General features: G+C 38.5%; 1 protein-coding gene across 1 annotated transcript; it reads right to left on the minus strand.

Annotated features, from left to right (window-relative positions):
- Positions 1-4,808: 4,808 nt before the first annotated feature.
- Positions 4,809-5,821, minus strand: LOC144614041 (olfactory receptor 1L8-like). Its single transcript, XM_078436147.2, has one exon. It carries the CDS (start codon positions 5,819-5,821, stop codon positions 4,877-4,879), a length of 945 nt encoding a protein of 314 aa, XP_078292273.1. The 3' UTR covers positions 4,809-4,876.
- Positions 5,822-17,637: the final 11,816 nt, after the last annotated feature.

Raw genomic sequence — 17,637 nt, forward strand, 5'->3', positions numbered from 1 at the left:
TTCTTTTCTTGTTCTCCCTTCCATTCCTTTTCATGTCCTTAAATCTTAGCTTTAATATGAGATCAAAATTTTAAAAAAACATTTACCTCTTGGACATCATTGTAATTCCTTGAATACCTGGTGGTATAGTTTTCCATCCATGTTTATATCTGGCAAGTTAAAAGAGCAAATTAAATTCCAACATTTTGGCAGATGACAACAATGTGTGTTCCTCATATACAGGTACTTGCTTTAATAAAGGCGTCATCCTGGTTAAAGAAACATAATGTAGCAGTTGTTAGCTAACAGTCACAGTATTCCCAGTGAGGTTCAAAGGCAGGAATCAAAATGATAAACATAACAACATGGCACTAAAATAATAATTCCAATCTACTATTATCTAGACAGCTCATCAAGGAACACTGAGTGATGTCTTCCCTTCAAATTGTATGTATAAAGGGCAGTGTGGCTTTGGTCCAACTGTCCTTGGGAAAATGAGTCCTGGGGCATATTCTAGTATTGGCCATGACTAAATACTACATATGAGAGAAATAGCTAAGTCTATTACTGTCATGCACTGAGGTGGTTTTTAAGGAAAGAGTGACAACTCCCTTTCCAGCCAGTATTTTCCATTATGTTCTTTCTTTTCAACTGCCACAGGTCTCTCTCACTTATTCTAATCATTACTTGTCTTACCTAGACTGGGCTTCACTGAATAGACATCGCTGGTTCAGCTATACTGCCCTCTAGCGGCACGTAGCGGGATTAGGCTCTCCGGAGCTGCTGCTTTTGTTCATTTCTGGGAAGGAGAAGAAAGGCAAAGGATGATGGGCGAATCTCCACTAGGAAAGAGGGAGGCATCACCTATGGTCACTCTTAATTTAGGGCCGCTAGGTGAAGTCATTATCTGGCTCATTTTTCTTTTAAGAATATGCACAAGTTTAGAGGAATTTAAGTTGAATTCTGAGCTGCAATGTGTCCTTCTGGACTGGATGTGCAGATGTTATCCTGGACTCAAGTCAATTGGATTGACAGGACATAGAGGCATTTTGTGAGGTGCAGATAACTTTTGTGAGGTGATAGGTAGCATCATCTCTGTCCCTCTCATTCCTACCTCTGAATGTCCCAAATTTTCAAAGATATTTCCCTAATACTGTCCCTTGTATTCAGATGAAGCACATATTTGCCTGGTGTTAATCTGTCCTGTGCACAGGTGCTGATAGTCCCAAAGCCTCTTCTCATTATCTCCAGGTCATCCAACTTCTTTTAAAATTGAAATGTAGTTTACATCTAGTAAAATAGTGCAAATCTTAAGTGTATACCTTTTACTAATGATTTGTTTATCTAATTCCTGTTAATGAACATTTGACTTGTTTTTAGTCTGCTCTATTATGAATAAAGCTGGTGTGAATATTTTGTACAAGATTTTTTTGTATAGACTTAGGGTTGCTTTATATTTAATTTTATTAATTTAATTTTAATTTTAATTTTATTGCCAAACTGTTTTCCAAAGTGATTACATAATTTCACATTCCCACTATCAATATATGAGAATTTTGGTTGTTCCAAATCCTACAAAAATTGTGTATTGTCTTTTACATTGTAGCCATTCTTTTGAGTGTTATGTGGTATCACATTATGACTTTAATTTCCATTTACCTGGTAAGTAATTATGCTGAGCATCTTTCACATGCAGTATTGGCCACTTGAATATCTTCTTTTGTAAAGTGTCTTTTCAATTTTTATATCTACTTTTAAACATTAAATTTATGCTTTTACTTTTTGATTTGATTAAGTTCTTATATATTTTAGATATGTTTTTTGTCTGATATATGTAGTGTGAATATTTTTCCCATTTTTACTTTCTTTTTTTAAGTTTATTTATTTATTTTGAGAGAGAGAGAGAGAGAGCTGGGGAGGGGCAGAGAGAGAGAGAGAGAGAGAGCATCTCAGGCAGGCTCTGTGCTGTTAGCACAGAGCCCAATGCAGGCTACAACTCTCAAACCATGAGATCATGACCTGAGCAGAAATCAAGAGTCAGACGCTTAACTGACTGAGCCACCCAAGCACCCCTCCATTTTCACTTTCTTAAGGTGACTTTTGATAAGCAGAAGTTTTGAATTTCATGAAATCTACTCAATAATTTTTCTCTTATGGTTGGTTCTTTTGTTTCTTGACTGAGAAATCATCACTTATGTCAAGGTCACAAATATATTTTTCTATTATTTTTGAATAAAAAAAATTTAACAGTTTCAGCCCTTACATTAAATCTATGAGCCACTTTGAATTTATTTTCATGTATGGTGTGCAGTAATTAGTAGGCTATTTTCTGTGTGCATATCCAGTTGCTCTAGCATAATGTATTGAATGGGTACTCCTTTCTCCACTAAATTGCATTGGCACTTGGTCAAAAGTCAAGTGATTATATAAATAAGTATATATTTCTGTGTTCTCCATTCTGTTACCTTGATCTATTTATCTATTCTACACCACATAAATACTGCACTATATTAATTATGTCAGCTTTGTAGAAATCTTGAAATTTGGTAATGTGTTTCCTCCAACTTTGTGATTTTTCTTCAAGGTTGTATTAGCTGTTCTAGGTTGTTTTAATTTTCATTTAAATTGGGCCTGTCAATTTCCAAGGACAATGACCAGGCTCCTGCGCTGAAATTTGGAGTAAAGTGCATGGAATCAGAGTTCACTCTCCCACAGCTTAAGCAGTAGCAGCCTGGTCACATTTGGTGTAGGGTATCTATAGACTGTGATTAGGGGAGGGGGTCACAAAGGAACATAAATTACAATGACCTCTTGTTTCTCAATGGAAACACTTGATGCAGTAGGACAATCCAGGTTTATCCTTAAACTTTCAAAACTTTTGGTTTCTAGAATGTTATATACCATCAAATTATAATTCGAGTGGCAGAACCAAACTATGAAGTGTTTCAGATATGCATACACATAGAAAGTTTCTCCTCTTTGGTACCTTGCAAAGAAATTCCTTCACCATTGCATTGGCCATCTGATTTATTAATCGGTTTACATTTAATGTGCTATCAATATTTATTTAAATGAATTAGAGATTACAAGTGTGCATTAATTGGAAATTCTCTCTGTCCCCTACTACACTTACATTCTTACTGCATTGACTATACCCACATATATATTTATACAATCTTTAAAAACATAATGAATTCATACTTTTATACTTGTTCTATATCTTTATTTTTCCACCTAATGGCTTTTCAAGGAAGTAATAAACATTTATTTGATTCTTCCAACTTGCTACATATTCTTTTTTAAAAAAATACTTTTTGAGAGAGAGAAAGCAAGCAGAGGAGAGGGGCAGAGGGCAGGGGGAGAAAGAGAGAATCTTAAGCAGGCTCCATGCTCAGCACAGAGCCTGATGCAAGAGTTCGATCCCATGACCCTGGGATTGTGACCTGAGCCAAAATCAAGAGTTGGATGCTCAACTGGCTGAGCCGCCCAGGCGCCCCTCAACTTGCTGCATATTCTTACATTCTATGTAACTAATCATAATATCTCCATTCTTCAGAGATAAGATTTTAGGTTGTTGCCATTTAAAAAAATGTTGATGTTTTTATTTATATTTGGGAGAGAGAGAGAGAGAGAGAGAGCACAAGTGGAGGAGGGGCAGAGAGAAAGGGAAACACAGAATATGAAGCAAGCTCTAGGCTCTGAGCTGTCAGCACAGAGCCTGAGGCAGGGCTTGAACCCACAAGCAGTAAGATAATGACCTGAGCCAAGGTGGGACGCTTAACCAACTAAGCCACCCAGGTGCCCCGACTGTTTTGCCAATTTTTATCTGTAATAACTGGAAATCAGTGAAAAAATGTATCTCAATATCCAATATACTTTTATGATACTATTTCCATAGGTTAGAACCCGAAGAGTGGGAGTTTCTAGAATAAAGTATTAAATCACATATTTTTAAACATATATGTTTAGGGATAGATGGAGGAAAGAGAGGTTCCAACTTCCTCCTTGTGGAATGGATAACTTTCATATAATCACTCTTGGTTCTTGTTCTTTCTGGCTATTACCATTTTTAAGTTGTATAGTAAAAAAATAAGAGGAAATATAAGAGAAATAAGGCCACAGCAACATAATCAAGAATAGAAAGATAAGGAGCACATGGGTGGCTCGGTCAATTAAGCATCTGACTTCAACTCAGGTCATGATCTCACAGTCATCAGTTTAAGCCTTGTGTCAGTCTCTGTGCTGACAGCTCAGAGCCTGGAGCCTGCTTCAGATTCTGTGTCTCTCTTTCTCTCTGCCTCTCCCCCACTTGCTCTCTCTCAAAAATAAATGGACATTAAATTTTTTTTAAAAGAATAGAAAGATAAGAGTAAAGGCAAAATTTAATTTTTAAGCAAGAATAAGTTTTATGAAGGAAAAAAAATAAGAAATTATAAAAATCCTTACAAGAAAATTAGCTAAAATTTAATTCCTCTCCTCCCCTTCCCTCTCTCCCTCTATTCTTTCTCCCTTGAAATGTTTACAAAGATATTCAACAGCTTTAAATTAGGTAATCGTTTTCAGCAATATACTGAAATGTGAAAGGTATTGGAGAGTAAGTCTTAATAAAAGGACAGCAATTTTTTCAGGAAATATTAGTTGGAAATGGTTAGTTTAAAGTATTATTTAGAGGATGAGAATGTGATGAATCTTTGTGAGAAAGTTGAGGAATAGTAAGGAAGAGTATCATGATTTAAACAGAGTGGGGGACAATTGTGGGCTGTCATCAATGCATGTGATCACCCACAATAGCCGTGTCTCACATGGATTAAAAAAAACTAACCTCTAGCAGTTCAGTGGTTCACCAAGATCTAGTAGATATTAGATTCAAGTGAAGCAGATTCCACTTGCGTGTTTGTCAAGAGGGTGCTGCCTGGGACTTCCTCCTGCCCATCAGCTTCCTCAGGCCCTGTTTCAGGTCTTTGTTTCTCAGGCTATAGATAAAAGGGTTCAGCATGGAGGTAAGAACTGTGTAGACAAGTGTTGCTATGTGGTCCCTGGCAGTGTAGGTGGACAGGGGCTGTAAATAGACGTAGAAGATGCTTCCATAAAAGAGGGTTACCACAGTGAGGTGAGAGCCACAGGTGGAGAAGGCTTTGCGTTTCCCAGCAGCTGAGGGGATCTTGAGAACTGTGATGAGGATTCGTATATAAGAGAAGGTGATGCACACAAAGGGGGTCACCAAAACAACTGAACCTTCTGACATTATCACGATTTCATTGAGAAATGTGGAGGAGCAGGACAATTTCATCAGGGGACTGAGGTCACAGAGGAAGTGATGGATAACATTGTTGTCACAGAAGGTGAGACGATTCAGTAGCAGTGTGTGTAGGAGTGAGTGGAGGTGAGGAAGTGAGCAGGAAAAGGCCACCAGCAGGACACAGCGGTGGTGGCTCATGGTGGTGACATAGTGGAAGGGGTCACAGATGGCCACATAGCGGTCAAGGGCCATGACCGCCAGGAGGCAGCTGTCAGTGTTGCCCAGAGCATAAATAAAATACATCTGTGTCAGACACCCAGCATAGGAGATGGTCTTCTCTGACAGGAAGCTCAGTAGCATCCTGGGGACAATGGTTGTTGTAAAGCAAATGTCAGTGAAGGACAGGAAACTCAGGAAGAAATACATGGGGGTCTGGAGCTGGGGGTCAGAGTGGATGGCGAGGATGATGAGCAGGTTCCCTGTTATGGTGACCAGGTACATGGTGAGGAAGAGGATAAAGAGTGGCTTCTGGTCTTCAGGCTGGGAGGAGAGCCCCAGGAGGATGAACTCAGAAACACTGCTGGTTTGGTTGACTCTTTCCATTGACTTGAGTCTAGTTATATACAAGACGTTTATTTTTTTACCATACTGTAAGACCAGAGCCCAAATCCTGAGAACCCAGCAAGTCTGTTTTTTCTCTGGTTGCAATTAGTTGCTCTGTAGGGACAGCTTATTAGTCTCATGGTCCTTGATGTGGTCCTTCCTTCCCAAATCCATGGGCATCACAAGGGCCTTATATTGAAGGCTGGAGGGATAGAAGAATTTACATTTAGAAACCATATATGTATGCAAAAATACCTGTGAAAACATATTAATTTTATATATATTAACTGTTGACATATATGTGCTTTTTCTCAGTCATATCCAATTACCCAGTGATGGATATCAAAGTGGCCTCCATTTATTGCTACTACAAAAGTTTCTGCAATGAGAGATCTTGAATAAGCAAAGTGTTTTAAATCAAGTTTTTGGAGTCAGCATATTCATCTATATCTCACCAATGAACATATTACATAGAGGTTCTCAAAGTTTGAGACACTGTTTATTTATATATTCGTTGTTGCCATAAAAATCTCTACAACGAACATGCTTATATCATGAAAGTGTTTGAAATAATTTCTTTAGAAGCAGCATATTCTTTCACACCTTTTCAATGACCCATTTACATTAGATTTTCATGCATTAAAAATTCTTATTCTATATTAATATATTCATTTATTTAATGTTGAAATATCAATGTATTAACTCATTTAACAGTTAAATGCTGTACAGATATTAACAATTCTATAATGTCATGTACATCATGGCGATTATAGTTATAACATTGCATTGCATATTCCAAACTTGCTAAGACAGTAAATCTTTAAAAAAAAATGCTTACAATGCAATGGTAAATTGCTAAACATCTTTATACCTCAGATTCACTATGTATGATATTGGACACAAATATTCACATGCTCATGAGAATTTAGTGAGAAATGAGAAGACAGAAGAGAGACAAGCATATTGTGAACACTCAGGAGAAACCCTTAAAAAATTTTTTTTTAAATGTTTATTTACTTTTGAGAGAAAGAGAGAGACAGAGGCATGAGTGGGGAAGGGGCAGAGAGAGGGATACACCGAATCCAAAGCAGGATGCAAGCTGTCAGCACAGAGCCCGACGAGGGGCTCAAACTCACAGACCGTGAGATCATGACCTGATCTGAAGTCGGACGCTTAACTGACTGAGCCACCCATGCGCCCAGGAGAAACTCTTGATCATCATCAATCCCATTGTTGCTTTCCCTTATCTGCTATGACTGGTTGTCCTCAAAATCAATCACTCAGATGCTTGAAGTGTCATATCCCTCAATGCCAAGTTGTCAGACTAACCTCATGATTTTGTAAGATCCTATGGAAGGATGATTTGTTTAGGCATTGAATGATCTGAGTGAACCAGTAGTTAAAGTTAAAAACAATAACCAATATTATTGAAAATGTACTACATGTCAAGCTTGTGCTAAGCACCTCACAAATTCCCACGATGAGGGATCACAACGTATTGTTGTTATCAGAAGCCTGAGGCTTAGAGTGAAGTGGTTTGCTCAAGGTCACTAAGTAAGTGAGTAGCAATCAGGATTTGAACTCCAAGAGGAATCACTCTGAAGCTCATGCTCTTAACCCTCAGGCTACACCTCCTCGTGTTTTGGTGTATATACTGTCTGTCACAATCACGCACAGGCACTGTTTTCCTCACTGTGTCATTTCCTAAATGACCTCCCTTTCTTTCCCTCTTAACTAACAATCTTTCTTTTCCCATGTTCAGAATCTATCCTTGTAGTGGCTGAAGAGGTGACTGATCTTGCTGTGTTACACAGATTGTGGATTTGAAATTTTGAACATCTATGATTAATTGGCCAAAATCAGGTGGAAAAAATTGGCCATGCATGTCTGGGGCATGTCTGGCATGGAGAGTTGTGGTTGGTGCTGGACAGTGTCCTCGAGTTAAGACAAAAGATGGGGGCTTGATTTGTCCTTGGTCACCTGCTCACAAGCTGATTCCGGATGTTTTATGAATAGCAAATGAGACACCATGTCTGCAAGACAGTTTTTTAAACACAGGTCAATATTAAAAAGTGAGCCATCTATGAAAAGGCTGCCTGTGGAAATAAGAAATTAGTGGAGATTTGGTTTAATTAATGGTATTCGGTGATCCAGGTCATAAGTGAGAGGATCACCTATTCTGATAACTAGAAAAAAGGAAGGTCTTGAATCTGAGAATCAGGAAGAACAGTTCTCAAAGCACAGGGTAAGTGTGTAAGACTGGGAATACAATAGTTTCCTTTCCTTCTTTCTTTCTTTCTTTCTTTCTTTCTTTCTTTCTTTCTTTCTTTCTTTGTTTCTTTTTCTTTCTTTCTCCTTTCTTTCTTTCTTTCTTTCTTTCTTTCTTTCTTTCTTTCCTTCTTTCTTTCCTTCTTTCTTTCTTTCTTTCTCTTTTCCTTCCTTCCTTCCTTCCTTCCTTCCTTCCTTCCTTCCTTCCTTCCTTCCTGTGTTTTGCTTCTAGCAAAGCACATAGGGTAGATGGTCTTGAGGTCAAACTGGATGGACTGAAAACCAAAAGCTGGGTGGAGGTTTTAGTTGGACCCTATGACTGCTTAATCCACACAATATTTGAAAATTCAGGGAGGAAAGAGTAAGTGCCAGAGGTTGGAGGAGCCAAGAGGGTGGCCAGCTTACTGAAGCTCACCTCCAGATCCAGATGCTGCTCTTGCCTTCCCATTTTCTCCAGAAGCTGGTCTGCACCACATCTGCTACTCAGCTGCAAGTCTGCTTCTCAGCCAAGCACAGCCCCCTCATGTTTCTCCCATGACACTCTGGGCTGATTAACAAGGAGAGGAACAGGAAAGGCGGGGGAGCTGATGTGCTACTTGGAAGGGATAGCACATTTCCCCTCACTGGCCTCCAGTCCCTCAAGTCTGGCCCCCAGCATGCTGCTGCTTTCCCAGCTCCCCATTTCAGAAGGCAGAGACGTCTTGACTCAAGGGGCAAGGACCGTCTTGATGGCAGAAGCTCAGGCAGCGAGCGTCTCCTGAGTCTGAGCTCTGCTCTGCTGGCCTCGGGGGCCCTTGTTAGGCTGAAGGAGTTGTGGTGTGATGACCTCTCAAGGGAGCTGGTCCTGTGATTGCTCTAGGCAGAGGAAGCAGACTGGAAATCACACCTAGCATGGCTGACTCAAGGGGACAGGGGAGACCTGAGGCTTTCTGTTTTGATGTGGGGTTCATCCCAGAGCCACTTAACCTCACTGCAACATCTCAAGGGTGTGCTTTAGTCTCCCCAACTCTGGGTTATCAGGGGTGGACAAACATTTATGTGGGTGAATATTTTTTGTTTGGGGATGCAGGTGTGGACCGCGGTATATTCTAGAACAGGGAGGTGGCAGTTTCCAGGGGATTCAGTGGGGGTAGATCAGTGGTATGTATGTGTGTTCCAGTGTCTTGGCAGGCATGTGGATCTGATTATTTTTTTTTCCTCTGTGGGATTAGTTTAATGTCGGTTGATGTATGTTTAAAGCACGGGGTATGCAATGGTTGTTGTCATATTTAGCTAAGGGACTTTGGAAAAATAGTACATGTGTTTTCAGAGTTTAGGCTCAGAGCAGTCTTTTAAGGGTTAGTGTTGAAGAAAGAAGATTAAAAAATTTTTTTAATGTTTATTTATTTGAGAGAGAGAGAGAGAGAGAGAGAGAGAGAGAGAGAGAGAATGAGTGGGGGAGGGGCAGAGAGAGAGGGAGACACAGAATCTGTAGTAGGCTCCAGGCTCTGAACTGTCAGCACAGAGCCGGATGTGGCGCTCAAACCCATGAACTGCAAGATCATGACCTGAGCCAAAGCCGGAGGCTCAACCCACTGAGCCACCCAGGCGCCCCAGAAGAAAGAAGATTTTAATAGATTGCTGGCCTTGCCAGTAAGTTAGTTCCTTTTAACAAATGACTTAGCCTGCATAATAGAGCCTCAGTTTTCATCTGAAAAATGAGGATAATGACTCATCCTGGCATTGAAACCAGATAGAAAATTTCCTTTGGAATTTTATAGACAGAATATTGTATATCATGGTGAACACTATCCATAACAAGATGTAGGAAATGAAACACATTTTGCTGTTGTCGCAATACATGTGTGTGTCTGCTTCCTTAGCCTCAAGGTTAATTTTTCAGCTTTAATCTATGTATTAGAGTAGGTACTACAGAGATAGAAAGTCCTGGATTTTTACTCCTGCCTCTTCCTCTTACTAGTCATGTGGCTGTCCTTTCTAATCATTCATTCAACTTTTTCTCATTCTTTCTTCTTCCTCCCTCCCTCCCTCCCTCCCTCCCTCTCTCCCTCCCTTTCCTTCCTTCCTCCCTTCCTTCTTCCCTCCCTTCCTCCCTCCATTTCAGTTCCTTTTCTTCTTCTTCTACTCCTCCCCCCACTCCTCCTTCTCCTCCTTCTTCTTTATATTTTGGTTAGCATACAGTGTAATGTTAGTTTCAGGAGTAGAATTCAGTGATTCATCACTTACATACAACACCCAGTGCTCATCACAAGTGACCTTCTTAATACCCATCACTCATCCAGCCCACCCCTCCCTCACCCACCTCCCTCCACCAACCTTCAGTTTGTTCTGTATTAAGAGTCTCTTGTGGGGGCACCTGGGTGGCTCAGTCAGTAAAGTGTCTGACTTTGCTTCAGGTCATGATCTCACAGTACGTGAGTTTGAGCCCTGCATTGGACTAGCTGCTGTCAGTGTAGTAGGGCCTGGAGCCTGCTGGATTCTGTGTCTCCTTCTCTCTGCCCCTCCCCTGATTGTGCTCTCTCTGTCTCTCAAAAATAAATAAACATAAAAAAATTAAAAGAGTCTCTTGTGGTTTATTTCCTTTTCTTATCTTTCCCCCTCCCATATATTCATCTGTCTTATTTCTTAAATTATGTATATGAATGAAATCATATATTTGTATTTATGATTGATTTATTTCACTTAGCATAATAGATTCTAGCTCCATCCATGTCATTGCAAATGGCAAGATTTATTTTTTTGATGGCTGAGTAATATTCCATTATATGTATATACCACATCTTCTTTATCCATTCATCAGTCAATGGACATTTGGGCTCTCTCCATAGTTTGGCTATTGTTGATAATGTTGCTATAAACATTGGGGTGTATGTACCTCTTGGAGTTTGTATTTTTGTATCCAATGGGTAAATACCTAGTAGTGCAATTGCTGGGTTGTAGGGTAGTTCTATTTTTAGTTTTTTGAGGAGCCTCCATACTGCTCTCCAGAATGGCTTCACCAGTTTGCATTCCCACCAACAGTGCAAGAGGGTTCCCCTTTCTCTGCATCCTCGCCAACATCTGTTTATCTACAGTTATTAATTTTAGCCATTCTGACAGGTGCAACTTGGTATCTCATTGTGGTTTTGATTTGATGGTGAGTGATGCGGAGCACCTTTACATGTGTCTGTTGGCCATTGGGATGTCTTCTTCGGACAAGTGTCTATTCATGTCTTCTGCCCATTTCTTCACTATATTATTATTTTTTGGGGGGATGTTGTATTTGATAAGTTCTTTATAGATTTTAGATACAACACTTTATCTAATATGTCGTTTGCAAATATCTTCTCCCATTCTATCTGTTGCCTTTCAGTTTTGTTGGTTGTTTCCTTCTCTCTGCAGAAGCTTTTTATCTTAATGGTGTCTCAATAGTTCATTTTTGTTTTTATTTCTCTTGCCTCCAGAGACATGTCTAGTAAGAAGTTGCTGTGGCCAAGGTTACTGCCTGTGGTCTCCTCTAGGATTTTGATGGTTTCCTGTCTCACATTTAGGTCTTTCATCCATTTTGAATTTATTTTTGTGTATGGTGTAAGAAAGTGGCCCAGTTTCATTCTTCTGCATGTTGCTGTCCAGTTTTCCCAACACCATTTGCTTTCAGCTGTTTTTGTGTCAGTACCATACTGTCTTGATGATTACAGCTTTGTAATACAGCTTGACATCCAGAAATGTGATGCCTCCAGCTTTGGTTTTCTTTTTCAACATTACTTTGGCTATTTGGGATCTTTTCTGATTGCATACAAATTTTAGAATTATTTGTTCTAGCCCTGTGAAGAATGCTGTTGTTATTTTGATAGGATTACATTGTATGTGTAGATTGGTTTGGGTAGTATTGACATTTTAACAATATTTGTTCTTCCAATCCACGAGTATTGAATGCTTTTCCATTTCTTTCTGTCTTCTTCAATTTCTTTCATGAGCATTCTATAGTTTTCAGTGTACAGATCTTTTACCTCTTCGGTTAGGTTTTATTCCTAGGTATTTTATAGTTGTTGATACAATTGTAAATGGGATCAATTCCTTGATTTCTTTTTCTGCTTCTTTATTATTGGTGTATAGAAGTGCAACTGATTTCTGTACATTGATTTCATATCCTCTGACTTTGGTGAATTAATGTTTGAGTTCTAGCTGTTTTTTGGTGGAGTCTTTTGGCTTTTCCCCATAGAGTATCATGTTGTCTGCAAACAGTGAAAGTTTGGCTTCTTCCTTTCCATTTTGGATGCCTTTTATTTCTTTTTGTTGTCTGATTGTTGAGGCTAGGACTTCCAACACCATGTTGAACAACAGTGGTAAGAGTGGACATCCCTGTCATGTTCCTGATTTTAAGGGGAAAGCTCTCAGTGTTTCCTCATTGAGGACAATATTAGCTGTGGGTCTTTTGTATATGGCCTTTATGATCTTGAGGTATATTCCTTCTATCCCTACTTTCTTGAGGGTTTTTATGAAGAAAGGATACTATGTTTTGTCAAATATTTTTCTTCATCTATTGAAAGGATCATATAGGTCTTACCCTTTTATTAATGTGATGTATTACATTGATTGATTTGTGGATATTGAACCACCCCTGAAGCCCAGGAATAAATCCCACTTGATTGTGGTGAATAATTCTTTTAATGCATTGTTGGATTTGGTTTGCTAGTATCTTGTTGAGAATTTTTGCATCCATGTTCATCAGGGGGGTTGATCTGTAATTCTCCTTGTTAGTGGGGTCTCTAGCTGGTTTTGGAATCAAGGTAATGCTGGCCTCATAGAATGAGTTTAGAAGTTGTCTTTCCATTTCCATTTTTTGGAACAGCTCCAAAAGAATAAATACTAACTCATCTTTAAATGTTTGGTATAATTCCCCTGGAAAGTCATCTGGCCCTGGAATCATGTTTGTTGGGGGATTTTTGAATCAATTTACTGATTCAATTTCTTTACTGGTTATGGGTCTGTTAAAATTTTCTATTTCTTCCTGTTTCAATTTTGGTAGCTTATATATTTCAAGGAATGTGTCCATTTCTTCCAGATTGCCCAATTTGTTGGCATATAATTGCTCATAATTTTCTCTTATAATTGTTTGTGTTTCTGCAGTGTTGGGTGTGATCTCTCCTCTTTCATTCTTGATTTCATTTATTTGGGTCCTTTATTCGTTTTGATCAATCTAACAAAATCAATTAATTTTGTTAATTGTTTCAAAGAATAAATTTCTGCTTTCGTTGATCTGTTCTGTTTTTTGTTTTGTTTCGATATCATTGATTTCTGCTCTAATATTCATTATTTCCCTTCTTCTTCTGGTTTTAGGTTTTATTTCTTGTTCTTTTTCCAGCTCCTTTAGGTGTAAGGTAAGGTTGTGTATTTGAGACCTTTCTTCCTTCTTTAGGAAGGCCTGGATTGCTATATACTTCCCTCTTATGACTGTGTTTGCTGCATTTCAGAGGTTTTGGACTGTTGTGTTTTCATTTTCATTGGCTCCCATGTATTTTTTAATTTCTCCTTTAATTTCTTGGTTAACCCATTAATTATTTTCATAGGATGTTCTTTAATTTCCAAGTATTCGTGGTCTTTCCAAATTTTTCTTTGTAGTTTATTTCAAGTTTCATAGCGTTGTGGTCTGAAAATATGCATGGTATGATATTGATCTTTTTGTACCTATTGAGGGCTGATTTGTGACCAGTATGTGATCTATTTTGGAGAATGACCCATGTGCCCATGAGAAGAATGTGTATTCTGCTGTTTTAGGATGAAATGTTCTCAATATATCTGTTAAGTCCATGTGGTCCAGTGTCATTCAAAGCCATTGTTTCCTTGTTGATTTTCTGCTTAGATGATCTGTCCATTGCTGAGTGGGTGTTGAAGTCCCCTACTATTATGGCATTATTATTAATGAGTTTCTTTATATTTGTGATTAATTTATTTATATATTTGGGCTCTTTCAAGTTGGGGGCATAAATATTTACAATTAAAAAATTTTTTAATATTTTTTTAATGTTTATTTATTTTTGAGACAGAGACAGAGTGTGAGCGGGGGAGAGGCAGAGAAAGGAAGACACAGAATCTGAAACAGGCTCCAGGCTTTGACCTATCATCACAGACTGATATAGGGCTTGAACCCACAAACTGTGAGATCATGACCTGGGCCAAATTTGGACAATTAACAGACTGAGCCACACAGGCGCTCAAAATATTTACAATTTTTAGATCTTCTTGGTGGATAGACCCCTTAATTATGATATAATGCCCTCCTTTCTTGTTACAACCTTTGTTTTAAAAGCTAGTTTTTCCGATGTAAGTATGGCTACTCCAGCTTTCTTTTGACATCCATTAGCATGTTAGATGGTTCTCCATCTCCTTACTTTCAATCTGCAGGTGTCTTTAGGTCTAAAATGAGTCTCTTGTAGGCAGCATATAGATTTTTTTTTTAAATCCATTCTGAAACCCCATGCATTTTGATTGGAGCATTTAGTCCACTTACATTTAGAGTGATTATTGAAAGACATGAATTTAGTGTCATTGTGTTTCCTGTAGCGTTGCTGTTTCTGGTGGAAAAGATTTCAACCTTTGACCATTGAATATGATGTTAGCTGTAGGCTTGTCATATATGGCCTTTATTATGTTGATGTATATTCATTTTATATACAATTTATTGAGTTTTTGTCATGAAGGAGTTTGCATTTTGTCAAATGATTTTTCTGTGACTATTGAGAGGATCATATGATTTTTAATCTTTCACTGCAAAGCCCGAAGTGGGGCTCAAACTCACAAACTGTGAGATCATGACCTGAGCCAAAGTTAGATGCTTAACCGAGTCACACAGATGCCCCCAATGGATTTATTCTTAAGCATTTTATTTTGCAACTTGCACTTCATTTATAACATTCTATACGTGTGGTGTATCATATCTGTTGATTTGTGTATAGGAAACTATCCTTGCATCCCAGGGATAAATCCCACTTGATCACCATGCAAGATTTCTTAAATGTTTTGTTGGGTTTACTCTGCTCACACATTGTATTCCTAATTTTGTTTAGTTGTCTATCTGTGTGTTCTTGTACTTTATTAAACTTCTTCAAGAAAATTATTCTGAATTCTTTGTCACACAATTATAGACCTCACTTCTTTTGGATCAGTTATTGGAGCTTTATTAGTTTCCTTTGGTCGTGTTATGTTTACCTGATTCTTTATGGTCCTTGATTCCTGGCATTGGTATCTGAATATTTGAGTAAACAATCTTCTAGACTTCCTAGATTTGATTTAGCAGGGACAGTCCATCAGTCAGTTCAGCTTGGGTTTATGGATGGGCCAGTTGGTAGCAGCTTTAAGCAAGTGGGGCTTGCTAGTGGGGATTCTATTGGGTAAGGCCACTGCTGACTCTGATGTCAGGGAGGCTGCAGTGGCCCCACTGAAGCCCCACATTTGAGTGTGCCTGCTTACTGTGGTCCATGATCAGTGGTGACACTAGCTAGGGTCTGTTATCATCTCTGTTCAGGCAAGGTGCTGGCTATGGTGCTATGTTGAGCAAAGACATTGGAGTGCAATGGTGAAAGTAAGAACAGTTGCAATAATGCAGGTGAGAAATGATAGTGGCTTGAATGAAGGTGGTTGCAGTGAAGGTAGATATTTTGTGAAGGTAGAACCAACAAGACTTTCAGATACATTGGTTGTGGCATGGGCAAAAGAGAAATGAGTCCAGAATGACTCCAAGGTTCCTGGCCTGAGCAACTGCAAGGGCAGTCCTCATTAATTCAGATGAAGAAGCTTGTAGGGAAGAAGGTTCAGAGGAGATCAAGAATTTGGTTATTAGAGCACCTGGGTGGCTCATTCTGTTAAGCATTCAGCTCTTCATTTCAGCTCAGGTCACAATCTCACAGTTCATGAGATTGAGCCTGGCATCAGGCTCTGCACTGACTACATGAAGCCTGCTTGGGATTTTCTCTCTCCCTCTGCCTCTCCCTCACTTGTGCATACTCTATCTCTCTCTCAAAATAAATAAATAAACTTAAAAAAGAGTTTGGTGGGGGTGTCTGGGTGGCCTCTAACTCTTGATTTCAGCTCAGATCATGATCTCACAGTTCGTGAGTTCGAGCCCTGTGTTGGGCTCTGCACTGAGGTGTGGAGCTTGCTTGGGATTCTCTCTTTCTCCCTCTCTCTTTTCCCATGCTCTCTCTCTCTCAAAATAAATACATAAAGTCAAAAACTTAAAAAAAAAAACCCAAAATTTGGTTATTGACATGTTTAGTTTCTGATATTTATTAGACATCCAAGCAGAAATGTTGAGTAGACAATGGATGTACAAGTCATAAATTCAGGGAAAAATCTGTGCTAGAGAGATACTTCACCTATTGTGCCCTGTTTCCTTACAAAACAGGGATTATAATAAACACCTCAAAAAGTTTGGTCAGGATCAATCAAGATGATGCACATACTGTTAAGTATTCCATTATATAAATATACCACACTTTATACAATGAATTTATTCATCCTACCATAGGTGAATATTTAGATTATTTCTAGTTTGTGGCTTCGTAAGTTTAAATTTTTTTTAATGTTTATTTTAGTTTTGAGAGAGACAGAGTGTGAGTATGGGAAGGGCACAGAGAGAGGGAGACACAGAATCCAAAGCAGGCTCCAGGCTCTGAGCTGTCAGCACAGAGCCTGACATGGAGCTTGAACTCATGAATATTGAGATCATGACCTGAGCCAAAGTCGGACGCTTAACTAACTGAGACACCTAGGCACCTCTAGGGCCTCATAAGTTTAATTCCTGTATTAAATGTTTTTATTCATGTCTCTTGTTGGACATGTACATGTGTTTCTCTGGAATATATACCCAAGAATGGAATTAATAAATTGCGTAATTTTACTATGTTATGTAACAACAAATTGTTTTCGAAATTGGTTGTACCAATTAATACTCCCACTAGCAGAATAATGATCTACTCTTCCACTTTTTTTTTCTAACCCTTGATATTTAACTTCTGAATTCTAATTTTGTTTATCTGGTAGGTGTGCAGTGGGTTCCCATTATGATTCAGTTTGAATTTGAATGAAACTCAGCATCTTTTAATGTAATTATTGGCCATTTGGGTGTGTGTGTGTGTGTGTGTGTGTGTGTGTGTGTGTGTGTGTGTGAAAAGCTTAATTCCTTTCCATAGTTTCCTCCATCACTTTCTTTTCCTTCTTGATTGTCCAGGATCTTTATGTATTCTTAGTTTGGGTGTTTTGTTGGTTTTATGAATTTCAAATATCTTTTAACATTTTGTCTTTTTACTCTATAATGTCTTCTGACAAACAGACATAAATTAGTATTTAACTTTAACACGTCCAATTTGCTATTCTTTTCTTTTATGGTTAGTGCTTTCTGTCTACGTCTTAAGAAATATTTTTCCACTTCAAGAAGACAAAGATATTCTCCTAATTCTTTTATGTAAAGGTATAGTTTTAATTTTTATATTTAAGTTTAGAATTCAATTCACAGGTAAGTTTAGTTTTTGCATATGGTGTGTAATAGAGATCCAATTTCATTTTTCTGT

Source organism: Panthera onca, chromosome D4 (assembly GCF_046562875.1).
Source record: "Panthera onca isolate mPanOnc1 chromosome D4, mPanOnc1 haplotype 2, whole genome shotgun sequence".
NCBI lineage: Eukaryota > Metazoa > Chordata > Mammalia > Carnivora > Felidae > Panthera > Panthera onca.